The 26,926-nt window shown below is 41.6% G+C and overlaps 2 protein-coding genes across 7 annotated transcripts; one reads left to right on the forward strand and one right to left on the reverse strand.

The window, feature by feature from the left end:
• Positions 1-1,498: 1,498 nt before the first annotated feature.
• Positions 1,499-13,884, reverse strand: mtfr2 (mitochondrial fission regulator 2). 2 transcript variants are annotated; one of them, XM_007893010.1, is made up of 8 exons: positions 13,820-13,882; positions 10,476-10,617; positions 10,032-10,136; positions 6,790-6,908; positions 4,422-4,651; positions 2,971-3,286; positions 2,674-2,854; positions 1,499-1,846 (listed from the first exon to the last, which is right to left on the reverse strand). In XM_007893010.1, exons 2-8 carry the CDS (start codon positions 10,536-10,538, stop codon positions 1,748-1,750), a joined length of 1,113 nt encoding a protein of 370 aa, XP_007891201.1. In that variant the 5' UTR covers positions 10,539-10,617; positions 13,820-13,882; the 3' UTR covers positions 1,499-1,747.
• On the forward strand, positions 11,788-22,085 carry armc1l (armadillo repeat containing 1, like). 5 transcript variants are annotated; one of them, XM_042333594.1, is made up of 8 exons: positions 11,788-11,817; positions 12,612-12,664; positions 15,851-16,025; positions 16,935-17,026; positions 17,298-17,481; positions 18,431-18,547; positions 20,107-20,181; positions 21,720-22,085. In XM_042333594.1, exons 3-8 carry the CDS (start codon positions 15,876-15,878, stop codon positions 21,906-21,908), a joined length of 807 nt encoding a protein of 268 aa, XP_042189528.1. In that variant the 5' UTR covers positions 11,788-11,817; positions 12,612-12,664; positions 15,851-15,875; the 3' UTR covers positions 21,909-22,085. The 5 variants fall into 5 exon arrangements, with proteins under 5 accessions (XP_042189528.1, XP_042189529.1, XP_042189527.1 ...); XM_042333595.1 differs by lacking the exons at positions 11,788-11,817; positions 12,612-12,664 and adding an exon at positions 13,957-14,011; XM_042333593.1 differs by lacking the exons at positions 11,788-11,817; positions 12,612-12,664 and adding an exon at positions 14,152-14,198.
• The last annotated feature ends 4,841 nt before the right edge of the window (positions 22,086-26,926 follow it).

Below are 26,926 nucleotides of genomic sequence, written 5' to 3' on the forward strand. Positions count from 1 at the left end.
ATCACTAGATAAATGCCCAGTTGTGAAGTCTTAAAGATAGGTCATTAACTCAAGTAGATAAACAGAGATAGAGAAGATAGCAAGCAAAAATAGTGTCCACCATGGGTCAAAATCAAGGTAAATATATTGCACTGATGGTCATTTAACATTATTAGATACAACATACATTGGATAAAGAATTTACCAATAATCATTTGCAGGATATTTTTTCAAAATTTCATGAATGAAATCGCAATCATTGTGCAGCTGTCATCCTGCAACAAAAATATCCAACTGATTGATATAATGCCATCACAAAAACAGATCAAAATTATGATAAGTCCAATTATATCATGAGATTGTACACTTTTTTCAGCTCTGGGATGCAAGGTCACACACAGTCTAAACTAATGCCAAGAATGTCTTCTGCTGTAGTGCCTTACAATAATCAGTTTGTAGTTTTAATCAATGTCCCAGCAGGCATGGTTCACAGAAAAAGCTGTACACAATTCTGCACTAATTCTCAATAAAATCTAGACATCTCAAGGATTTATTAAGGAATGTTTTTTACAAGGTTATGATTTAGCCAGTGTCAGTGTGGCTCAATTGGTAGCATTCTTACCCACACTAAGATTTCAGTTTATAGGCTGACACTCCAGTGCCCCTAACCTCTAGTTTCCCCTTAGTTGCCCCATGTGTGAAAACAACAAATTACATTTATATAATGCCTTTCATGTCGGGAGGACGTCCCAAGGCACTGGACAGTCGAGGGTTTGTACCCGAAAAAAATGAAATCAGTCAGGGTTCCCAACTGCAATATAGTAACACTTATTTAAGTGTATATGTGTGACAGCATCAAGCTTGACTGAAGTACTATCGCCCTCAAATAATGATAGTGCTGATAATTACTGGGTAAAGACATGAAGAATAGCTAAGGGCTGCCAGTGCAAATGACACCATACCCAGTACGTCAGACCTTCCAGATGAAAAGTGGAGAAACAAGTTGGGAAAATATAACATTAAAAAAAAACTTGCAACATCTAATAGTTCGCCAAGAACCCTCCCAAACCGTTTAAATAGGATTCAATTTCTTCCATCCATACATACAAATTTAATGCAAAGAGAATTCAAGCACAAACAGAGAAGATTTCAGCACTATTTTTCAAAAAAAGTTTGTGAAATTCAGAGCAGTTGACTTAATGGACCAAATTTCATTGAATCACAGACATTTACAGCGCAGGAGGTCATTTGGCCCATTCAGTTTGCACTGTCTCTCAGAGCAACCTGTTGGCTACATAACAGCTATAACAATCAGTTATAGAACATAACATTCAATCCCACTGCCCCAACCTATCCCTAAACCCCTTCAAGCTTACTTCTTTCGAACATAGTCTCATTTTACTATAAACAAGACAATTAGTCTGATCTTTATTGTTCTGAGAATGAATAAAAATCTCAAACCAAAAAAACAAGAATTAGAACAATTAAATTGCTTGGGACCAGCAAAGCATAAGGCCACTCATAAGAAATGTAAACTGAATGTAATATTTTGACAATCTTTATAGTTCTATTTTATTGCAATATAAACCCTTAAGTTTACAAATTTACAGCAGAGCAAAGTTGAAGCATCTGACTGAAAAGCAATGTTAAATTAGCTTTCTATAACAGTAATTTATCCTCAGCACCCTTACTGTAAGTGGCCAAAAACATAACTAAGCATCGATTAGGTTTGCAGTTGTTGTAACAATTCATTTCGGAAAATGCAAAGTTAAGAACACATGGCAACATTCACACTTGCGGATTGCAATATTTTACTAGGTCCCAAAACATTTGGTTTCCCAGCAGATTTCAGGTGCTGTAGTCCAAACTGAAAAACAAAAAAGAAATAATTAAATCACACAAAACATAGCCATGAATTAGAAATGTTTAATTTATTCCCAGTTAAAAGTTTGATTCTTAGGTTCAGATTATGTATAACAGAGTGAATGATATCTATTCAAAACCATATCCTAATACTGTTTTAAATTACAAGTGTGTCAGCAAATATGCCTGTCTCGGAAGGTCTTTCAACCTAAAATGATGGGTTTTCTAAACATCCGTAGCAGTAAGTAGGAACCTGGTTGTTAGTCGATTGGCAGACCACTTTTCCGGGGTTAATAATTCTTTAAAAAAATTAATAAATTGGTCACTCCACCCATGACTGTTTGTGGGACCTTGCCTTGCACAATTAGCTACCGCATTTCGCCCACAAAATATAGTCAATTCACAGTATATTCTATGAAGCGCTTTGAGACGTCTTGAAGACTTGATAAGGCACAATATCAAATGCAAGGATTATTATTGTTATCTCAATCACATCTACTGGGCAGTGCATTCCACATTTTCACAACCCTTACCAAACATCACTATAAAAACATTTAAAACAAAGCAAATTTTTCACATTAGTAATTTTCAGAAATGTCTAAAATTTGGGAGCCAACTTATACCTAAAGACTATTTTAACATTATTTTAAAGTATCAATAATAATAATAATCCTTGCATTTGATATAGTGCTTTTCACGTCTTCTAGATGTCTCAAAGAGCTTCACAGAATATGCTCCAAAGTGAATTGACTGTCAAGATCACTATCAAGAAACCTGAGAATGACAATTTGGAATTATATGATTTTTAGAGGTGTACATGAACCAACCTACCCTGGAAGTCTCCGGGCTTGATAGTGGGGAAGTTTCAAAGGATGTATTCTCCTTATCAGAAGAATCGTTGATGAATTTATGTGCAAATTTACGTTTTAAAGCATCAGCAATAAGTGCTGCCGGATCACTAACTGATGCTTTTTTTGCAGGTTTCTTCCCTGCAACAGTGCCTCCAGGTGATCTTTGAAAAGAGAAAGATAATAAGTTGGTTAATAAAGCTGGATCTTCCAACAATTTAGAAGACCTTTGACACAGTAATCATTGTTTAGAAAAATGTAATTTAGGGAACAAACCTACCTCTCTACTACTCGTAGTTTAACATTGTGTATGTCTTTTAAGACATCCATTATGTTGGGAAGACCTGGAGTCTTTTCAATTAACCTTGTTTTCCCAGGTTTGGAGGCTCGTCGTTCTCTGACAAGATCCACAAGTGATGTAGTGCTATTCACACTGGTTGATGGTTTTGGTGGTGGTGGTGGTGGAGGAGGTGGCGGAGCAGTCATTGATCGAGCACTTGACTCTCCAATAGGTGTAGATGTTAATTTCGGAGGCGGCAGAAAGATTCTAGGCGTGTTTGGAACATGCAGGCCATTTGATCTCATTGGAGTTAAACCTAGGACTCCAAACAAATTTTTTTATAAAATAGATATAGGTTAAAAAAATATTCAAAGATCATCTGAAAATATAATTTATTGCTATGAATTCTTACCGTCAACTTGTTATTGAAACCAATGAAAGTTGTTGATACCAATAATAACATAAATCTTTGCATTTGAGCTCTACTGCTGGGACAATGGTTAACAAAATATGTATTTGGAAGGTGGTATACTGTAGAACATCTAAAACTACTAAAGGGGGAATAACTCTTCTTACAAAATGTTCCTTATCAGTTTTCTTTGTGAAAACTGAAGCAAAATCTTCATTATTTAATTTAAAGATTATTCAGAGAAATTAAGGATGGTCTGATGGACTTGTTCAGGAATTTAAACTCAAATATTTTTAAGTTTAAAAGTTTGTTAGAAATCAGCTTCAACAAAATCTGGGCTGGGGCGAAATCTTAAGCAAGTTTCCTTAAGCAAGTCCACACACCTAACATTAAACAGTCGTTAGTCGATTGGCGGATCGCTTTCTGGGGGTAATAATCCTTTCGAAAAAATGCGGTCACTCAATCCACGACTGTTTGCTGTGCACAATTGGCTGCCGCGTTTTGCCCCCAAAATACTCCACCTTACAGTGTATCCTGTGAAGCGCTTTGAAGCATCTCAATGACGTGATAAGGTGCTATATCAAATGCAAGGATTATTATTATAATACTGAAGCCATCGAGATAGATTGGATTCAACGGGTAAAGGATTGGTCTGGATTCTTCTTGCTGCTATAGATGGTTTTCTGAAAAAGAAACCTCTAATATGCCTCTAATACTGGATATTCTAGCCCAATTTTGTCAGATTCAATTCAGAAATTAAATCCATACTAAACATGCAATATAAAAAGTTCTGTTCAAATATACAATAAGAATTTATATACTACTTTTATAAATTATAAAAACCTACATGAAGGTGCAACCTATCTACCTGGTTTTACGTGTGCATAAAACTGAGTTGCAATTTACTTGAATATGCATATTTTAGTGTGCAGCAGTTTGAGTTCATTGTGAAGACATAAGGGGAGTTGTAACCCTCACACAATGCTAGACAAGATTATTAAGATCAAGCAAGAACATTTTGGGAGCCAGCAATAGTACTTACATCCAGTAACAGATCCTTGCTCCTGCATTGTGATAATTGTGGCAATCTGAGCCCTAAGACGAGACAACTCATCTTCAAGTTGTGAGATTTTCTTCAAGGCATTTTGATTTGATGCATCAGGGTTTTCAGTGCTCCTTTGGTATTTGAATTGATTGACGGAGGTTTTTTGGTTATCATATACTTGAACAGAACCAGCCATCCGTTCACCCTTGAAAGGTCTCACCATATTCCTTGGAAATAGTAAATAAATTCACTGTGAATGGCAGAAAATAAGTCAACTTTCTATATCTGACTACTTCTTTTACCATTTAACTCCATTGGCTCCCCATTACCCAACGGATCGATTTAAAGATCTTCACACTTGTTTTCAAATCTCTTCATGCCCTGGCACCTCCCTAACTCTCTGACCTGCTTATCCCCCAACCCAAAGCTTCCGCTCGACTGGCTCCGGGCTCCTTCGTGCCCTCCGTTCCACCATTGGCAGCCACACTTTCCGCCATTACGCCCCGAAAAACTGGAACACTCTTCCCCTACCCCGACGCCTTTCCCCTTCCTTCCCCATCTTCAGGTCGCACCTGAAGACCTTCCTCTTTGACCGTGCCTACGGTCATCCCCTCCCCCCTGGCTCAAGCACTCTGGGACACTACCCTGCGTGAAGGGCACAATATAAATGCAAGTTGTTGTTGTAACTTATAATAATAATAATCCTTGCATTTGATATAGCGCATTTCACGTCTTCTAGATGTCTCAAGACGCTTCACAGAATATGCGATAAAGTGAATTGACTGTAAACTTGTAGGCGAAACGCAGGAGACAATTGTGCACAGCAGCGTCCCACAAACAGTCGTGGATTGAAAATGACCAATTTATTATTGTTTTGTTTCGGAGGGATTATTATTAGGCGTGTGGAGTAAGGAAACTTGCCCAAGGTTTCGCCCTGCCTGGAATTGAACCCAGGTGTCTCGCTTGCCAGGTGAGTACTCTAACCACTGAGCTACATGACTCCATTTCTTGGAAGCCTGGATAACCTAGGCACAGCTCACATCAACACTTATTCGAATAGGCAGAAGATACAATTTAAAGTGCTGCACTTTGTTCCAAATTTGATCTTTCTTCTCCTGAGACAGAAGATTTTGACTTCATACGACACTAAAGTCAGATGCTTCTGTTTAGGAGAAAGCTAAAAATATTCACATGCCTAAAGCAAATTCGTTGAAAAGTCCTAAGATTTGGATGTGTGATCTTCTGATTATATCATATACTTCTCAAACTAGTTTAACTACTTGGCTTCCCTACATACTACATACTTCCCTACATAAATTCACTACAGGATTGTTTGACTGCATTTTCAAAAAGCATCAGGGTAGAATAATAATAATAATAATAATAATCCTTGCATTTGATATAGCGCTTTTCACGTCGGGAGGACGTCCCAAAGCGCTTCACAGAATATACTGTAAAGTGAGTTGACTGTATATTTTGTGGGCGAACGCGGCAGCCAATTGCGCACAGCAATGTCCCACAAACAGTCATAGATTGAAAATGACCAATTTAATTATTGTTTTTGTTTTTTGGAGGGATTATTATTATTAGGCGTGTGGAGTAAGGAAACTTGCCTAAGGTTTCGCCCTGACCTGGATTTGAACTCAGGTCTCTCGCTTGCAAAGTGAGTGCTCTAACCACTGAGCTACAGGACTCTACAAATAATAATAATAATAATAATAATAATCCTTGCATTTGATATAGCGCTTTTCACGTCGGGAGGACGTCCCAAAGCGCTTCACAGAACACACTGTAAAGTGAATTGACTGTATATTTGTGGGCGAACGCGGCAGCCAATTGCGCACAGCAATGTCCCACAAACAGTCGTAGATTGAAAATGACCAATTTTTATTATTGTTTTTGGAGGGATTATTATTAGGCTCTGTGTGGAGTAAGGAAACTTGCCCAAGGTTTCGCCCTCTGCCTGGATTTGAACTCAGGTCTCTCGCTTGCAAAGTGAGTGCTCTAACCACTGAGCTACAGGACTCTACAAATAAGTCTATGATCCATTTTCCAGGCGTTTGGTTTCAGGGATAATAGTTGTAATCATATATACAATATCCATAAATCTACTACCAGGAACAGTGAGTGATGTTTTCATACTACAATATTCAGCCAATAGATTCAGTGAACCAATAAACGTGTAATTATGCATATTTTGCAGCAACAACAAAAATATATTCCAAAACATTTACAAAAGAAAATAAATATGTTTTTAAACTAACCTGACAATATCTATCAGTTGCATATAGCCACTGCAATGTAGACTGACAACTAACCTCTCAGTGAAACTAGAAAAATGTACTTATACCAAATTTATACATACCTAAACCAAGTGAAAGTTTCCCCTTCATCATTAGCAATCCATAGTATATCAGCCAGTGAGGGAACCACAGAGTTATAGCCAGATTCACAAGAGTTAGACATACTTGGTTTTCCTATAAGCTAGAAAGCACAAAAGAGTTCAAAAGATCCAATCCTTCTAAATAACTGGTATGAAAATATTCACAAAGAAACAACTACAGATGGATTTGAGAAAGCAGCCAAAAACACATACACATTAAATGAGACAGTAGATTTGATGTAAATCAGTCTGTGAAATTAGGAATTTGTTCATGTTGCTGAACAATGTGGACATTTATTCCATAATTCAGACACAAAGGCCAATTATTTTTTCTAGTTTCATTTCCAGTTTTATAATTGGATTGTGTTACAAAATATTACCATAGTATGTCAGTCTGATTCAATGGTGGCACTCTAGCCTCCAAGTCTGAAAATTGTGGATTCAAGCCCCACATTGGGACTTGAACTCATAGTCTAAGATGACACTCCGATGCAGGGGTGTGTTCCATTGTTCGAAGTGCCGTCCTTTGGTTCCTTGGTGATAGGTTTCTGTATTCGTCAGACACACATAAGACATCCCCCAAAAAATCACAGGATATACATCCCAGTGCTGCGACCGCGTTTTGTGGTCAAAAGCAGCTGGTTTGCGTTTGCATAGATTTACATTGAATATGCTGCACTGAAACAGTTCAACCAATGCTTGCTGGTGTTTGAACAATACATGGGTTTCCAATCACTCCTCACTTCCTTATCTTGGTGCAGGCGGTAGCATTCTCACGCCTGAGTCATAAGATTACCTACCATAACCAGCATGAAACACACCACCTGCTCCCTTGATCCCATCCCCACTCCTCTCCTTACTTCCCAGCTCCACCTCCTCGCCACTTTCGCCTCTCTACTGTCCGACACTATCAATCTCTCTCTTTCATCTGGCTCTGTTCTCATCCCCCTACAAACAGCTATAATCACCTCCATCCTGAAAAAAACCTTTCCTGGACCTAGCCCTGCCTTTTAACTACTGGCCCAATCCCCAACCTTCATTTTCTTTCGAAGGTTCTTCAAAGAATCATTGCTTCCCAGCTTCGCTCATTCCTCTCCTACAACTCCCTTCACGATCTCCTCCAATCGGTTTCTATGCTGCTCACAGTACAGAAACTGCTCTGGTCAAGGTGACAAACAACATTTTGTCCACTTGTGGCCAGGGCTCCCTCTGCCTCCTCATCCTCTTTGACCTCTCTTTTGTCTTCGATACCATGGACCACTCCATCCTCCTCCACCACCTCTCCTCTCACCTCAACCTTCAAGGTTCTCTCCTTGAATGGTTCAGGTCTTATCTCTCACACTGTCTCCAATTTGACTCCGCCAATGGTTTCTCTACCAGCTCCCACACAGTCTTGTATGGTGTTTCTCAGGGCTCTGTCCTCGGTCCCCTCCTCTTCAACCTCTACATGCTCCCCCTTGGTGACATCATCCGCAGACATTGGGTCAACTTCAACATGTACGTGGATGACACCCAACTCTATCTCTCTGCCTCCACTCTCGATTCCAGGACAACTGACGTCCTGACAGACTGTCTGTCAGACATGAAGTCCTGGATGAGGGCCAACTTTCTACAGCTGAATGTCAGCAAGACTGAGGCCCTCCTGATTGGCTCACGCCAGAGCCTCCGCACCTCAGGCACTGGCAGCATCAGTATTTACGGTTGCACATGCCACCTCACCAAGCCAGTCAGGAACCTGGTCGTCTTGTTCAACACTCAACTGTCCTTTCTCTCCCATATGCGTGCCATGACCCGCTGCTCTGCCTTCCCTCATCTCCGCCACATTGCCAGATTCTGCAATTTTCTTATCCCTCTGGAAGCCAAAACCCTCATACACGCATCTGTCACCTCAAGGCTCGACTACAAAAACTCCCTACCTTTCGGCCTCCCCAACCTTCCCTCCACAAGCTGCAGATCATCCAGAACTTTGCAGCTCGTGTCCTCTCCCACACCAGGCTCCGTGACCCCATCACCCCCATCCTCGCCCGGCTCCACTGGCTCCCCATCCCTCAGAGGATAGAATTCAAAATCCTCGTCCTCACTTTTAAGGCCCTCCACGGCCTTGTCCCCGGCTACATCTCTAACCTGCTGACACCTTATCACCCCATCTGCTTCCTCCGCTCAGCAGGCTCAGCCTGTTCCAGGTCTCCGGACTGATCTGCCCTACCATCGGCGGCCGGGCTTTCTGCCTCTCTGCCCCCTCTTTGGAACTCCATCCCACAATCACCTTGTACCCTCTCTTGTCTCCTTCAAGGCATGACTCAAGATCCTCCTGTTTAACCATGCCTTCAGCCGCCCTCCTACCCCCCTCTGCCCTCCCTCATCCCAACCCTGTCCCCCATGCTCGGGTTATGATCCCTTCTGTTCAGCACCTTGGGATGTCCTCCCGACGTGAACGGTGCTTTACAATTGTAATTTTGTTGCTGCTGTTGTTGTGGGTTCAAGGCTCACACTGGGACTTGGAATCACATAGTCTAAGATGACACTCCACTGCAGTGCTAGGGGTGTGTTGCATTGTTTCAGGTGCCGTCCTTTGGTTCCTGTCTGCCTGTCGTTCAGGGGGCCTTGAAACGAAGTGGCACTATTCAAATCGGCTGCGTGTTTGCCCACAAATACACAGTCACTCCACTTCCCAGGAAATCATGTGAAATGCTTTGGGACATCCTCCCAATATGAAAGGTACTATATCAAATGCAAGTATTATTAAAATCCAATCAAAGGGTTAGTAATGTAACCAAAAATTGTTGAAAGCATTATTGAATTATCAATAAATTGTATATATTACACCAAAAGTTTCAATAATCCTCCTGTTGCATGAAATGAAATATTTGCGGATATGCGTTTAATCACTAAAATTGTCAGCAATTTCCTGTGAAGCATCAAATTTTTAGGCTCAATATTAATGTCAGGATTATATCAACAATAATATACATTCATTTAGCACCTTTCACAAAAAAAATTCTCCCTTGGTGCTTTATGAAAAGAGATATGAGAAATTAAATGAAGCACAGAGCTAAATCTCACTAGACCCAAAATAAGACTAAGACTTAGTTTGTAGTATTTTGATTTTCGGATGAAAAAAATAGTGGAGAAAAAAATCTCATTTTAAAATCTGTGAGACTAAGGGAGAATAGGTAAATACAGACCAGTCTCACCTAAAAACATGAACTTGCATTTTCTCTTACCTGAAAGCATACTCTGGCCCAATTATTTATTGGAAGAAATGATCCTATTCTTCGAACAATGCTACGAGTCTGTCCATGTGGTTTGTTTTGCCAATGTGGTATAAACTGTTTTAAAAAAAGAAATATTTTAAAAAGTACAACTGCAAAGAAATTCAAGAGCAATAGTCATCTCCAAACCCTCAATTAAGATATTCCTGATTTTAAAGATGGATTTATCATTTGGCTAGTGAAATAATTCAATTTGAACTTCAACTCATTTTATTTGCACTAATAGACCAATGTCCCTTTCTCCTGAATTTTACATTTAAACACAATTCAATGCATGAATCAGTTCTGCAAATGAAGTACTGTAATGTATTGTAAACAATAAAGGAAAATGGCAAATAAGGCAGGTTTCATTTCCAAGTTTTAAACCTGCAGAGTGCAAGAACTACAAGCACTTACCTGTTCAAATGGAATTCCAAAGTACTCCATCAGCTCATAAATAAAATTCAGTAGGCGAGACATGAGAAAATTTATAGGAGTCACTACAGAATAAGAACTTGTTGTTCACATTTCATCATGAAGAACAATTTGGGATATAATTCTATTGAGGGAAGAAAACAAAATTAATTGACACATAGTTAATTATTTTTCCCACAAAGATCTGAACTAAAACATTGTGCAATAATGAGGGATATAAAGGAAAAGGGAATAGAGGTTTATGGGAGAAGGGATAATAATAACAATAATAATAATAATCCTTGCATTTGATATAGCGCTTTTCACGTCGGGAGGACGTCCCAAAGCGCTTCACAGAACACACTGTAAAGTGAATTGACTGTATATTTGTGGGCGAACGCAGCAGCCAATTGCGCACAGCAATGTCCCACAAACAGTCATAGATTGAAAATGACCAATTTAATTATTGTTTTTGGTTTTGGAGGGATTATTATTAGGCTCTGTGTGGAGTAAGGAAACTTGCCCAAGGTTTCGCCCTCTGCCTGGAATTGAACTCAGGTCTCTCACTTGCAAAGCGAGTGCTCTAACCACTGAGCTACAGGACTCCACAAAGCTGAGCTACAGGATTTGGAGACTGGAGGCTCATGTAGAGTATAAACACTGGCAAAGACGAGTTTAGATGACCTATTGTTACTATTATCGTGCTGTAATGCTCTATGTAATAGGTGTAATATGACTCAGTCTGGGGAAACCAGTAGTTCTGCTAACACAGGTTCATACACATGTTCAAACAAAAGTCACTTGCAAAACGGGTAAATTAGAGGTTTAAGAAGAAGTCCCAATATCTCATCTGTGCATAACTGCAAATGAAAGTACTGAAATAGATCATTTTTCAGGCACGTTAATACATTATTTGTGCATAGTAATCACACTCCTTTCCTGCCACTTAACAGTACAAATGACTGCTGGCACGGAGATTAAATCAAAAGCCAACACTAAAATCTCTGTCACATCAGACTGTCACAGGGCAGCTGGGATGCACTTCTCAACTGTATTGATGTAACTTTGTTGTGGGGTTTATCGAAGAAAAAGCACAATGATACCACACATACAACAATGACTTGAAGTTACTTAGAATAACATTTTAGAGTGCTTTATAATGATGGGCATTGGACGACGAGCAGGGGTGTAATGTAACATTGTAAAACTCACATAGTCGTATTAGATGGAACCATAACATTTAATATGACATGCACAAAGTCCAAGTTGCAGGAAACCATATAAGTCGTATAAATTCTGATTTAATCAATAATCTACACTGTGCATACGGAATTCAATGTAGCTGGTAAGTGCGCAAGCTATAGTTCCTCACTGCACCTGGTAAACAGTCGTGGATTGAAATGACCAATATTTAAAAAAAAAGGAATTATTACCCCCGGAAAAGCAATCTGACAATTGACTAATAACCAGGTTCCTACTTGCTGCTAGGTAAACAGAGGTGTGTGGAGTAAGGAAACTTGCCCAACATTTTGCCCGACCCGGGAATTGAACCCAGGTCTCTCGCTTGCAAGACTAACCAATTCTGTTGCGCTAACCAACAACAACAACTCGCATTTATACAGCACCCTTTACGCGGGGTAGCATCCCGGAGCCCTTGACAGTGCTGTAGTCTGACTCCAAGCCAGGCGCAGAGGGAGGGTGGAGGTGACCGTAAGCATGGTCAGAAAGGAAGGTCTTTAGGTGGGATTTGAAAGTGGAGAGGGAGGCAGCAAGGCAGAGGGATTGAGGGTGGGAGTTCCAGAGCTTCTGGGCATAATGACTGAAAGCATGGCCACCGACGGTGGAGCGGAAGGGGCGAGGGACAAACAGGAAGCCGGAGCAGGCAGAGTGGAGGCAGCGGGTGGTGGAGTGGGGGGGTAAGCAAATTGGATAGGTAGGGAGTCGCGGGGGCATGAAGGAAACCACTGAGCTGCAGGACTCCACAATGTTCAACTTAGGCAATTATATGATTTATAAAGATAAGACTTATTTGAGTTTCACTGTAGAAATAAAACAGTCAAACATCTAAAACGAGTTTAACATTTCAGGAAAGACCTTTCATGGGTTATACCTGAACCATTAACCCACTTTCTCTTTCAGATACTGATTGACCTGCTGTGATCTTTCGATGTTTATTTCAGGATTTGACACAGGTAAGTCAGCGTTGATACAGAAACTACTTTAACTGTGTGTTATTTATTGCTGTACTGGCACACACTCACCCGAATCTCTCACTTACTCCCCATCCAATTACTCTCTATTGGTTTTACTACTTTTCACCTTCTCTCACATTCTTCTCCTTCCTTAACCACAATCACTTCCTCCATCTCTGACGCAAAGTCTCTCTCTCTCTCCCTCTCATACACACACATATATATTTCTCTCCATTTATATATAATTTCTCTCTATATTGTATATATAGACTGTAATACCCAAATTTCTCATTAATAAAATACATTAATATTAAAACTAAAATACATTAGTCAAATACACATTTCTCCGGATATTTCTCTCTACAATAATAATCCTTGCATTTGATATAGCGCGTTTCACGTCTTCTCGACGTCTCAAAGCCCCTCACAGAATACGCTGTAAAGTGAATTGACCGTATATTTGTGGGCGAAACGCAGCAGCTAATTGCGCACAGCAGCGGCCCACAAACAGGTGTGGATTGAAAATGACCAATTTATTATTGTTTTGTTTGGGAGGGATTATTATTAGGCTCTGTGTGGAGTAAGGAGACTGGCCCAAGGTCTGGCCCTGTCGGATTATCTTACACTCGATGTGGTGCAACGTCAAAACGTTTCAAAGCACATCTCAGCATTTACTGCAAATGCAGTCTTTGAATATCCAGAAGTATCTTCTCTTTGCTTCCTTCCTCTCTCTTTCTCTCTCTCTCTCTCCACATATATATATATATGGTGTGTGTGTGTATATGTAGAATATAATAATATACTGTATATACTGTAAATAAATGTTATATCTATTTCTCACTCTATTCCTTCCTCTCTCTCTCTCTCTATCTCTCTCCATTTCGCCTCTCTTCCTTTGCATCTCCTTCTCTTTTCTTTCTCCCTCTTCTGCTCTTTTCTGTCAAATGATGGCGGTGTGTGTGTGTGTGTGTGCATTTAGATATCGGTACGTGCAACAGATACGTGCGGGAGTGTACCTCTATAATTCCCTCTCCATTTGTGATTCTCTATCTATCTATATCTAAATAAATATATATACGCCTATATCTCTCTCTATATATGTATATATATATATGTGTGTGTGTGTAGATATATATGTGTGTGTGTGTTACTCACCTCACGAGCTCCCGGTACAAACTTTTAAATTTCCTCTTCCCCTAACGGACGATCCACCCACCAACAAGTGGCGCCCTGATTGGTCCGGGCCAGGCCGCCCCGCCCGCCCCGCCCCGCCCCGCCCCGCGAGTGGTGGGGTTGGGGGAGACTTCCAATCAGCGCGTGCGGCTGCCGTTCGGATGGTGGCGGTTGGTGAGCGTCGCGCGGCTTCGTGCTCCCCCCCCCCCCCCCCCCCCCCCGCTCAGCGCGTGAGTGTGTGTGTGTGTGAGAGAGAGAGAGAGAGGCGCCCGCACAGCGCGCGGCGAACCAACCGCCCGCCCCCCTGAGGGAGCTGTGTGTGTGTGTGTCCTCACGGTCCGGGTTAACGTGCTTTGATGTGGTGTGTTTATCATAATCCGTGCCATGTTGGTGCAGACCTTCCCACGCCGTCCCAAGACGCCTCGAAGCGCTTCACAGGACCCACCAGCCACCCGAGTGAGGGAGGGCTCAAACCGCACCACCTCGTGGGCTCTCCTCCCTGAGGGGGGGAGGCGAGCGCCGGGGTCTCCTCGGAGCTGAACCGGCTCCGCACCCCTCCCAGGCGCCGGCTGGTCACGGCACGGTCAGGACCGGGAAGGGCAGGACCAGGCACTGGGAGCAGGGAGTCACCCCACTCAGCTCCTGATAACCCTCCCTGCACGTCGAAGCCCTGGCGGGTCGGGTGGTCCGAGCTGGACGAGCAGCGGGAACGCTGGCCAGACGGCGCTCTCAATCAACGGCAAGCTGGGCCGTTTCGGCAGTACTCCCAACTCACAGTCCGGGGTCCCCAAGCCTTGGCTCTTGCCAACCTGCGCCTAATACTTTCTGGAATTAGATAAGCAGGATGCATCCCTCCAGGGAGAGAGTGCGCGTACCATTACAACAATCTGTTCTCTGGGATTGCCACGTGTCGGTGGGACGCATGGAAATTGGTTTGGGTACTTGCTGATGGGTTTCCGGATGTGTCAGACGCCCGGCTGATTTACTGGGCTGGATTTACTGGTTTGAGTTTGCATAGATTTGCATACAATGTGCTGCACTGGAACAGTCCAGCCAGTGCTTGCTGGTGTTTGTACAATACATGGGTTTCCAACCATTCCTCAGTTCCTCATCTTGGTGCAGGTGGTAGCACTCTTGCCTCTGAGTCAGAAAGTTGTGGGTTCAAGCCTCACGTCGGGACTTGGAATCACATAGTCTAAGGTAAGCTATACTCCAATGCTGGGGTAAGTTGCAGTGTTGGAGGTGCTGTCCTTTGGATGAGGAGTCCCATCTGCCTGTTTAGATGCCATGGCACTAGAGAAGGGACTTTCTCCCAATATCCTGGCCAACGTTCCCCCAGGTAAAAAAATTGGTTACTAGCTCCATGGCTGTTTGTGGAACATTGCTGTGTGCAAAACTGGCTCCTGCTTTTCACCCACAAAATACATAATCACTACACTTGACAGTATATTCTGTTAAGTGCTTTGAGGTGTCTCGGCGATATATAGTATTAAGCTATATCAAATGTAATGATTATTTATTCTGTTCTCTTCTCCTTCATGTATTTATCCAGCTTCCTATTAAATGCATCTTTATTCTGCTTCAGCCATCACTTAGGGCATGCGTGTTGTCTTTAAGCTATACAGCTTGAAGGAAGCTACATAAATGCAAGTTGTTATTATATAACAGTGGACAACCTCACAACTTGACTGAACTTTCAACAGTCAATTTAAAAATATGGCACATAGTATCAAATCAAATGCTCTATAATCTCTAAAGTGCACGTGTATAACCAGCCAAACTGTTTTGGAGTTTGTTTTATGTGTGGTGAGGGAATGGTATTTTAATTTGTCTGTTCTATATGTTTACTATTAGATTTATTTAAATATATTCAATCTGAATAATCAAACTTCTAGTACCGTATTCTAACTTCAAAAATTCTACCTAATTGGGATTGTCTGCGTTGATTTTTTTTCAGTATGTGCCTCACTCACAATATATTCGACATACTAATTATGATGTGTTTGTGCACAGTTACGTTGGATTACATCACGAGGTAATGGACGCTTTGTCTGTAGTTATTCAGTTGAGGGACTTGGCCTCAGAACCACAAAATAGAGAAGCCATTGTTAAAGACCAGGGATGTGTTCCTGGTCTGGTGCTATTCTTGACCCATCACAACCCACAAGTGTCCTTCTGTGCTCTTCAGGTATGAAACTGAGTTTTATTTGAACCACTTCTTAAATCTTATAGATAATAATCCATTACATTTGCTATAGCATCATTCAAGTCAGGAGGATGTCTCAAATCTCATCACGTTGTAAAGTGGAGTGCCTGAATTTTGAAGAAGCGATTTAAAGAAAAAATGTTCTCATTGAATGTTCGTATTTTTCCATTAATATACACTATGAATGCACAATAAAACTTGTACCTTCTGGATAATTTGTTATTTAGGTGGATATTTCCTGCACTATTGAATTCACGTGAATTTAAATCTAGGTGTAATTTAGTTATCGTAAGGACAGCAAACAAATAGAAATTGCTATTGACCACTAGTTGGACACAAATGGGTAAAGGGATAGAAAGCTTTACCAGCAAGGAGGTCTGGTGATTTGGAATTTCAAAAATATGCCAGGAATAAGTTGAGCAGGCCTTGGACAGCAAGAATAGAGGAAGAAAAGTACAAATAATTCCATAGAAGTAATAATAATAATATTTATTATTATTAAATAATTGGAGATAAAAGCAAAACTGGTGGAAACAGAACTAGAAGAAGGATCAGGGTATTGTTCACTCCCAAGATTTGACAAGTTCAGATTTGCCGCACGGGATAATAGTGAATTGTTTCAGCAGCTCCATGAAGGAGGTTAGAATCTCATTTATCATTGCTTTTGATGCCTTTTCGAAATGCAGATCTCGTAAATCTGTATCTAGCATCGGAGAGGAAAAGGTTACTTCTCCCCATTTTAATTTTATTAATTGGTCTTTGCATAGTGAGAAAAATGATAACTTAAACTGAATGAATATCTCTCCCTCTCCAAAATATATTTGAAGATTGTTTAATGACATTTTTTGCATTATGTTAACTGGCATTGCATTATTATCTTGGTGGTGTCAGGCACTACGATATCTGGCAGAATGTCCTTCTAACAGGGAAATCATGAAAAATGAGTTGGGAATGATGGTCTGTCTTGAGAATCTATGTGAAAGGTAACGATTCTATGAATAATACATATCTGCATTTTAGAAACATCTTAATTTCAAATATATGGTGAAATTGTGTTCTTAAGTAGCATTGTTACAATATTGTACTATACCATAGCAGTTAATAGACAATGCAATAATTGAAATTAATGGCTGTTTAAATGGATTGTTTATTCAGTCACATTTTAATTCTCAAGGTTGTAGTGACTTGTAACAACATTTTCAGTGGTATGATTGCTTCTTAGACAGATTTCTTAGGCAGTGTTTCTATTTTCAGGGATCACGTGTTGGAAGACGCTAGAATTTTAGCAGTTGAAATTTATGATCAGTTGAAAAAACCTCTGCGTATTGACAGTTTGAACATGAAAACCACAAAACAAATCCAGACTCAGTTTTTCATCAACAGCACAAACAAGAAGGCAAAAACAGTGACATTACAAATAGAGGGGTTGCATAACATGGTGAGGATTAAGTGAAATATCAATCTTTACAGAATTATACAATTCAAACAAAGGGATCAGATAAAATATGGAGGTAACACCCACATTTAATGCTAGCTGGACAAGCAGCAGGAAGTTTGCCAGACAGTGTTTTCAGTTGCAAGCTGTGCGATTTCAGCTAGTTAAATTCCAGGTGTACCACAGCGCACACTCTGGGGGTCCCCAAGCCTTGGCTCTTGCTAACCTGCGCCTCATATGCTCTGAAATTGAATAAGTAGGCTGCTTCCCTCTGGGGAAAGAGTGCATTCTATTCCAGGTACATGATTTTCCATGTCCAGGTGACATCCTTGAAAGTCTGCCTGGTTTGGATACACTTAAACATGGTAATGGTTTCCACATGTGTCAAATATCTGTCAATTCCCCCAAAAATCTTAATATGGAAACTTAGACTGCATCAGTTTGTTTTAAACTAGTGTCTGTTTTAGACATCACTCCAATACCTAATTGTCGTTAAGTTATTCCACTTTCTAACAATTCTGTGTAAAACAAATTATAACCTCTTTTTACATCTGGTGATGATCCTCAAATTAAGTGCTCTTGTTCTGCATCCCAAATGAATTATATTTATATTTCTCTTCAATACTTGGAGTCCTGTAGCTCAGTGGTTAGAGCACTCGCTTTGCAAGTGAGACCTGAGTTCAATTCCAGGCAGAGGGCGAAACCTTGGGCAAGTTTCCTTACTCCACACACCTAATAATAATCCCTCCAAAAAAAAACAGTAATAAATTGGTCATTTTCAATCCACGACTGTTTGTGGGACATTGCTGTGCGCAATTGGCTGCCGCATTCGCCCACAAATATTCAGTCAATTCACTTTACAGTATTTTCTGTGAAGCACTTTGGGGTGTCTAGAAGACGTGAAAAGCGCTATATAAAATGCAAGGATTATTATTATTTCTTATTTTTTCAGGACCACCGAAGTATCTGCGAAGAAGCTTTATTAAGAGTTAAAGGTGTTATCAGTTTTACATTTCAAATGACTCTTCAGAGATGTGTTATCCGTATCTGTTCTGATCTTAAAACCGAGGTAAGCATGTTCCACGAATTTTAGTATGTGTTATTGGAACTTGCGTGTTAGCATGACGGCACCTTGAACACAAGGAGAAAAGCAGAATTGGTTAGTCGCACCTTTCGTAGAGTACAATATACGTGATTGTGCAAACAGTTACACAGTATGTGACAATGTTTTCCAATTTTATTTGTAATAGTTTTGTAGAAACATGCATATTTCAGGCAGGCAGGTGGTCAGATCATGCGGCAGTCAATATTTGCCCAGAAAACACAGTCACTAATTTTACAATATATCTTGTGAAGCCTTTTGGTAAGTGCTCATCAAAGGAGCCACACCAAATCAAGATTTATTATTACATCTTTAAGAAGAGAGTCTTCACTCCAGTATTTTTTGTCTTTATGTACACATTGATTTATAATAAAACCCTTTGGGGGATTTGACCATGCCAGTGTAAGAGAGAAGAATTAACACAGGATATATCCACTTGCCTGCCAGAGATCTGCATGTTTGCTCACAACTATTCAAAATAAAACAATTAGAAAACAATGTTGCATAAATTGGAAATTCTTCCAATTTATTTGAAGAAGTGAAAATTGATCCCGAGATTCTATGCGATAGTATGATTGCAGTTCCATTAACTCATCCGTGCCTTACAATACATTTGTTACAGATAATAAATGTGGTAGATTTGACAGGATCTCGAGAAAAGTAAAACTAATTTACAGTGATAATTGAGCCAAATCAAGAAGGGGGGAGGATTGGATTACTGAGTTACTGGCTTCCCCCGCATTTGCCTCAGCTGATTTTAGTGGGTTACTTTTGAAGTTGTGTGGCTCAGTGGTTAGAGCACTCGCCTCACAAGTGAGAAACCTAGGTTTGATTCCCGACAGGACAAAATGTTGGGCAAGTTTCCTTCCTCCACAAGCCTCTGTTTACCTAGCAGTAAGTTGGAATTTGGTTGTTAGTCAATTGGCGGATCGCTTTTCCAGGGGTAATAATTCCTTCAAAAAAAATAATAATAATAAATTGGTCACTTCAATCCACGACTGTGGGACACTGCTGTGCACAATTGGCTGCCACGTTTCGCTCACAAAATATACAGTCAATTTACTTTGCAGTATATTCTGGGAAGTGCTTTGAGACATAAGGTGCTATATCAAATGCAAGGATTATTATTATTATTAATAAAGCATAAACTTGTGAAAGTATGGGTTAATTTAATAATGTAAGAAGTCAGTGATGTTTGCCACTTTTGCCACTTCGCCTCCAGTTAAGAACAATGCCTTTATTTAGTAAATTGCCCAATAAACATTTATCTTACGTTGCTGTCTCAGTCATGCCTTAGTTAATAGTATCCACATGTGCACAACTAAGATTTTTTTGACGACCTCGGACCTCAGCTTTCCTGCCACATTAGGGCCATGATGCAGAAACGTAGTGGATGTGCAGATAGTCATTGTTAGGATATGCAGCATTATGTACTTGTGAAAATATAAAATTTTAAATAGCATTTAAGCATAATGCTGGTTCATTTCTGAAATGTATTTCTTTTGAAATATTTTACTTAATTGCAGTGCCTTGCTTCAGCTATTGCAGCTACAAACGTATTACAAGCTCATCAAGTTATTAAAAATGAGAGTGGAGAAGAGGTAAGTTGATAATGGGTTTATTTAGTGCATCTTAACCTTTGCAAGTCAAAGATAGTTATTCAAACAATACTTAGTGGAAAGGGAAGAGGAGAACTACAAAGATAACTGTTGAGATTTTTTTTTGCTACCAACTCCCCTCTGACCTCCATCTGTCCCTCCTTGCACACTTTTGATCCCATCTCCATTATCTCCCAAATGAAGCCCAACACCTGCTCCCTTAACCCCATCCCTACCCCTCTCCTTATCTCCCAGTTACACCTCTTTTCCTCGATACTAACAGGCATCAACCTCTGTATCGCTACAGATAATAGATGTGGCATTGTTCGCCCCTCCTTAAAAACAGCTGACTTCACCCCCACCCTCCAAAAGCCTTTGCTTGACCCGCCTCTGTTCTCTAACAATCGTCCCATCTGCAACCTTCCTTTTCTATCCAAGGACCTGGAATGAGTTGTTGTTTCCCAGATTTGCTCTTTCCTCTCCTCTTCCAGCATTCGCCATCATGTGTGGCATTCCTTAGGCCTCTCTATCCTTGGTCCTCTCCTCTTTAACATTTACCCTTTTCACTCGATGATATCATTCGTAGCCACAAAGTTAACTTTCACATGTTTGCAGATGACATCCAATTCCATCTCTCTGCCTCCACCTTTGACTCCAGGACCACAACTGTCCTGAATGTCTGTCAGACATCAAGTTCTGGACGAGAGCAAACTTTCTTCTGTTTACTGTTGACAAAAGGGAGGCTCTCCTGCTATGCTTCCGTCAGTCCTCACCTCAGGAGTTGACAGCATCACTATTCATGGATGCGCTCTCCACCTCACCAAGCCAGTATGGAAGCTTGGCGTCTTGTTCGACCCTCAACTGTCCTTTAAGTCCCATATCCGTGCCATGACCCACTCTGCCTTCCCCCACCTTCACAACATTGCCTGTCTCCGCCATTACCTCTCCCCTCAGGCTGCCAAGACTATCATCCATGCTTTCATCACGTCTAGACTTGACTATGCTAACTCCCTGCTTGCCGGACTTCCCAACTCTTCCCTCCACAAACTGCAGATTATTTAGAAATCTGGAGCTCGTGTCCTCTCCCGCACCAAGCTCCATGATCCGATCACCTCGCATGGCTTGACTGGCTCCCCAAAGGATCGAATTTAAGATTCTTGTCCTCACTTTTAATGCCCTCCACTGTCTTGCCCCTCCCTATCTCTGCGACCTGCTAAAACCTTATCAACCTGCTCGCTTCCTCCGCTCGGGAGGCACCGGCCTGCTCCCTGTCTGCCAGGCGCCACCTCTCCACTCCAACATCTGCAGTCGAGCCTTCAGCCTTTGTGCTCCCACCCTCTGGAACTCCATCCTTTCACCTCACCCCCTTCCTTGCCTTCTTTAATGCCTCCTCAAGACATAACCTTGGGCTCTTTAAAATTAAGTGGAGTTAGTGGGTAAGATATATGATGCAGAAAAAAATTGTATCCTGAATAATTTTACCCCAGATGTAATGTTTTACACAAACTGCGTCCAGTTTAACCATATCCTTTATTTTGCAGATTGTGATATCTTTAAACTCACATAATGCAAAAGTTGAAGAAAAAAATGTAGATTTACCTGATTATCTTCCAGAAGATGAAAGCGTAAAAAATGATCATAAAGCTGTTTCAAGAGCTGGAACAAAGGGAAACACTGTTACTTGGCTAAATGCAGCAGCAAACTTTCTAACAAAAACGTTCTACTGGTGAGGCAGTATCAAAATATTTGTGGTTCAGATACATGTTGACCAATGGCATGATAATTGCAACAAATGTGTTCTGAAATGTAGCTATTTTCATTAATGCAGTGGCACTCTTCTATAAAGCAATAGATATATCACCAGGCTCCATGATCCTATTACCCCATCTTTGTCTGGCTCCTCATCCCCCAGAAGATAGAGTTCAAAATCATCATCCTGGCCTTTGAAGCCCTCCATGGCCTTGCTGCTCCCTACCTCTGTGACCTGCTAACCTGAAACCCTAGCTCAGGTCCAAATCCCTGACACTGACTGTCGAGCACCTTGGGACGTCCTCCCAACATGAAAGGCAATATACAAATGGAATTTGTTGTTTTAATTAGGGTCCATAAAATCCCAACCAAATGCAAAATGTGGGGTAAGTTAATGTCCAAACCAACAAAGTGGTTTTCACTGTTTATTGTATAAAGGGATTGCTTATGTTTACTGTTAAAATATATACTATAGATTTTAAAGAATGATAGTGTGCATTTCTACATTTTATCAAAATGAAATGGATACATTTCAATATTGCTCCTAAATAGTTATGAAAATTTTAATTATTTTCAGGTCTTACCATTATTTAACAAAAACATCCAAACGTATTAAAACTTCATTGTATTTCATCAAACTTCTATAAGTAAAAGCTATTGTTAAAAAGTCTAAGTCTCTCCTTGGTTGCTGAGTGGGAAAGAGGTGCAGAGTGGGAAGGAGGTGCAGATGAGAACTTGTTTTGATCTCCTTGTAAAGCAGAAGCAGAACCAGTGAAAGAGCTCAGTGCGGGAGCTTTTTCGGGGAGAGCCTTTCTCGTCGGGAGGATGTCCCAAGACGCTGGACAGTTGGGTCGGGACCCGAGCAGGGGGGAAATGGTGAGGGGAGGGAGCGAGGAGTGGGTAGAGTCGAGAGGGGAGCTGAAGGCACGGTTGAAGAGAAAGGTCTTGAGACCGGCCTTGAAGGAGGAAAGGGAGGAGGCGGCGAAGGCACTGGGGGATGGAGTTCCAGAGCCTCGGGGCTGAGAGGCTGAAGGCCCGACCACCGATGGTAGGGCGGTTGGGGCGGGGGATGTGGAGCAGACTGGAGCCAGAGGAACGGAGGGTACGGGCAGGTAAGTAGGGGATAGTAGGTCGGAGAGGTAGGAGGGAGCAAGGCCGTGAATGGCCTTGTAGGTGAGGATGAGGATCTTGAATTCGATCCTCTGGGGGATGGGGAGCCAGTGGAGGCGAGCGAGGGTAGGAGTGATGTGGTCCCGAAGCCTGGTGCGGGACAGTACACGAGCTGCAGAGTTCTGAATGACCTGCAGCTTGTGGAGGGAGGTGGCGGGAAGGCCGGCGAGGAGAGAGTTCCCATAGTCCAGCCTTGAGGTGATAAAGGTGTGGACCAGAGTTTCAGCAGCGTGAGGGGTGAGGTAGTGCCGTAGTCTGGCGATGTTCCGGAGGTGATGGAAGGCGGTGCCAGTTGTGGCGCGGATATGGGGGAGAAAGGACAGCTCAGGGGCGAACAGAACCCCGAGGTTCCTGACTGACTTTGAGAGGTGGAGAGTGCAGCCTTGGACGCTGATGCTGTCAGCGCCTGAGGTGCGGAGGCGCTGACGAGAGCCAATTAGGAGGGCCTCAGTTTTGCGCATGTTGAGCTGAAGAAAGTTGTCTCTCGTCCAGGACTCGATGTCAGACAGGCAGGAGTGTTAAGTGGAGTGGAAGCTTGAAAGGGATAATGGCAACACAGGTAGTGTGTCACAGCTGCAGTATGTGAGAATTTTGTGGACAGTAAGACTGTCCCTGATGGTCACATCTGTGAGAAGTGCACGTGTCTTGAGTCACTCCAGCTCACGGTTTTTGACCTTGAGTGCGCATTAGAGACACTCTGACTCATAAGGGAGGGGGAGGAATCATTGGACAGTACTTCAGAACATAGCCACATAGTGAGGGACAGGAAGAGGAGTGTGAGATTGATAGCCAGCAGAGTAGCATTTAACTTAGTAGAGGCAGAGAAGGAGCCACTGGGAGAAGTCTGTGGGGAAGGAGGCCTGAATACAAACCAAAGCACCATAGAGAAAGCAGTGCAAGCGGGGGAGGAGCAGAATAGAAACGTAGTTATAGGGGATGAAATAATTACGGGGATCGAGGGTATCCTCTGCAGTCAAGATCGAGAGTCCCGGAAGGTGTGTTGTCTTCCCGGTAAGGGATATTTCAAAGCAGTTGGAAAGGAACTTGGAAAGGGAGGGCAACGAACCAGCTGCTGTTATCCATGCGGGAACCAATGACAGGAAAGAGCAAGGAGGTCCTGCTAAGAGAGTATCAAGAAATAGGGGTTAAATTAAAAAACAGGACCTCGAAGGTGGTAATCTCTGGATTGCTACCTGAGCCACGTGCAAATTGTCATGGAGATAAACAGATCAGGGAAATGAATACGTGGCTGAAAGAGTGGTGTGAGAAGGAGCAGTCTGTTTCATGGGACACTGGCTCCAGCACTGGGAATGAGCTGTACTGCTGGGATGGGCTGCTACTGACCAGGGCTGGAACGAAGGTACTAGCGAAAAGGATAGATAGGATTGCAGAAAAAGCTTTAAACCGTAAGGAGTGGGGGAGGGTGGAAATCAAAACATAAGGTAAGGAGAGGATGAGAGCATTGGTCAGAATACAAATAAAGATAAAGATAACATAAATGCTACAGGAAAGAAAAAGGTAACAGGAAGTTATCACAGAAGGTGTAACACGTCAAAAAGTGTGAGAAGAACATCATCAGGATGTATAGGCATGTTGGGGATAGTTCCCAAATAAAAGTTAAGTATACAAATGCACGTAGCATAAGAAATAAAACAAGTGAGTTAGAAGCACAAATTCAGTTTAAAGGGTATTATATAGAGACCTGGTTACAAGCTGGTCAGGACTGGGAGCTAAATATTCCAGGCTATAAAATCTTTAGAAAAAACAGAGATATTGGGAAAGGAGGAGTTGCAATATTGATAAGAGATACCATTAAAGCAGTGGAAAGATTTCCGTAAGGCGATCAGGTAGTGGAAACACTGTGGGTAGAATTGAGAAACAACAAAGGAGGTAAGACTCTGCTAGTAGTCTACAGACCTCCAGAGAGTTGTGATGTAGTGTGAATTGTATAAATATGGAGATCGGGAAGCATGTAGCAAAAGCAATGTGGTTATAATGGGAGATTTTCATTTTCACATAGACTGGGAGAAGCAGGACACCAGGTAGTAAAGGCAACAAATTTCTAAAATGTATTCAGGATAGGTTTTTTGGAACAATATGTTTTAGAACCAACAAAGAAATAAGCCTTACTGGGTTTGGTAATGAGTAATGAACCAGAACTAATTAACAATCTGACAGTAAGGGAACATAACAACAACAACTTGGATTTATATTGCGCCCTCCATGCCAGGCGGCGTGTCAGAGCGCTTCACAGTAACGGATCCCGGGGCCGAGCCAGGGGGAGGGGGAGGAAGGTGACCAAAGGCGCAATCAAAAAAAAGATCTTCAGCCGAGACCTGAAAGTGGGAAGAGAGGGGCGAGGCGAAGGGAGTGAGGAAGGGAATTCCAGAGCCTCGGGGCATAGTGACTGAAGGCACGGCCGCCGATGGTGGAGCGGAGGATTCGGGGGACAAGGAGGAGGCCAGAACCGGTGGAGCGAAGGCAACGGGCACTGTTGTGAGGAGAGAGGTCAGAGAGGTAGGGGGGTGCAGAGGAGTGAAGGGATTTGAATACAAACGTGAGGATCTTGAAATCGATCCTCTCTGGGACAGGCAGCCAGTGCAGTCTGGCAAGGACTTGGGTGATCAGGGAGCGGAGTTTGCAAATAGTGATCATAATATGATTGAATTTGACACTGAATTTGAGCGGGAGAAGAAAGAGTCCCAAACCAAGGTTTGAAATTTAAGTGAGGCAAACTTCGATGGGTTGAGAAATATATTGACCACAGTAAACTGGGCTGAACTGTTAGTGGGTAAACCTGCAGATGAACAATGGGAAGTATTCAAAAACGTATTTGATACAATACAGAACAAGTACAAACTCCCTAAAATGCAAAAGCTCCAATCGTGTAGTTAAGCAACTGTGGCAGATAAAAGAGGTTAGAGACTGTATCAAGCTAAAAGGAAAGGTTTACTCAAATGCAAGAAAAAAGTGGGAATGCAGAGGACTGGGGGAGCTACAAAAGGCAACAAAAGGATACAAAGAAAGTAATAAAAGGAGCAAAAAGGAAGTATGAAAAAAAACTTGCAAGGGATATCAAAACCAATAGTAAAAGCTTTTATAAATATATTTTTTAAAAATGGTCAAGGGGAATGTGGGTCTGTTAAAGACAGATGTAAGTGAGACTATAACGGCAAATAAGGAAATGGCTGACTTGTTAAATACTTTGCTACTGTTTTTACAAGTAGAGGATGAGAACAAAATACCAGCTGTACAGTTGAGCATAAAAATAAGTCAAAGAAAAATGCTTAATAAAATTAATATAAATCAAAATATGGTAATGGAGAAAATAATGAGACTCAAGATAGACAAATCTCCAGGACTTGATAGTTTCCACCTCAGCGTGTTAAAGGAAATAGGAGAGAAAATTGCACAAGCATTCATCATAATTTTCCAAAGCTCACTAGATTTGGGAACTGTGCCCTTCGATTGGAAAATTGCAAATGTCACCCCTTTATTTAAGAAGGGAGGCAGGAAGAAACCAGGTAACTACAGACCTGTCAGCTTATCAGTTATAGGGAAAATACTGGAATCCATCATCAGGGACAGAGTTACTGAACACATGGACAGGTATGAGCTAGTCAGAGAGTCAGCATGGGTTTGTGAAGGGTAGGTCGTGTTTGACTAATCCAGTTGAATTTTTTGAGGTCACTAAACTGATGGATAAGAGAGTATGTATAGATGTCGTTTATGTGGACTTTCAGGAGGCATTTGATAAGGTTCCACACAGAAGGTTATTAGTGAAAATGGAAGCGCATGGAGTCGGAGGTAACCTTGGATGTGGTTTGGT

This window comes from Callorhinchus milii, unplaced genomic scaffold (genome assembly GCF_018977255.1).
Source record: "Callorhinchus milii isolate IMCB2004 unplaced genomic scaffold, IMCB_Cmil_1.0 Scaffold3, whole genome shotgun sequence".
Lineage (NCBI taxonomy): Eukaryota > Metazoa > Chordata > Chondrichthyes > Chimaeriformes > Callorhinchidae > Callorhinchus > Callorhinchus milii.

Coding starts and splice junctions, on each gene's coding strand:
- mtfr2 (XM_007893010.1), bottom strand. CDS start 10,538: ATGTCTCGCCTACTGAATTTTATTTATGAGCTGATGGAGTACTTTGGA. Junction 6,909..10,031: donor GGGCCAGAGTATGCTTTCAG/GTAAGAGAAAAT, acceptor TGTGCTTTCTAG/CTTATAGGAAAACCAAGTAT. Junction 3,287..4,421: donor GCAAGGATCTGTTACTGGAT/GTAAGTACTATT, acceptor TTGGAGTCCTAG/GTTTAACTCCAATGAGATCA.
- armc1l (XM_042333593.1), top strand. Junction 16,026..16,934: donor TGTCCTTCTGTGCTCTTCAG/GTATGAAACTGA, acceptor TGGTGGTGTCAG/GCACTACGATATCTGGCAGA. Junction 18,548..20,106: donor GTTCTGATCTTAAAACCGAG/GTAAGCATGTTC, acceptor ACTTAATTGCAG/TGCCTTGCTTCAGCTATTGC.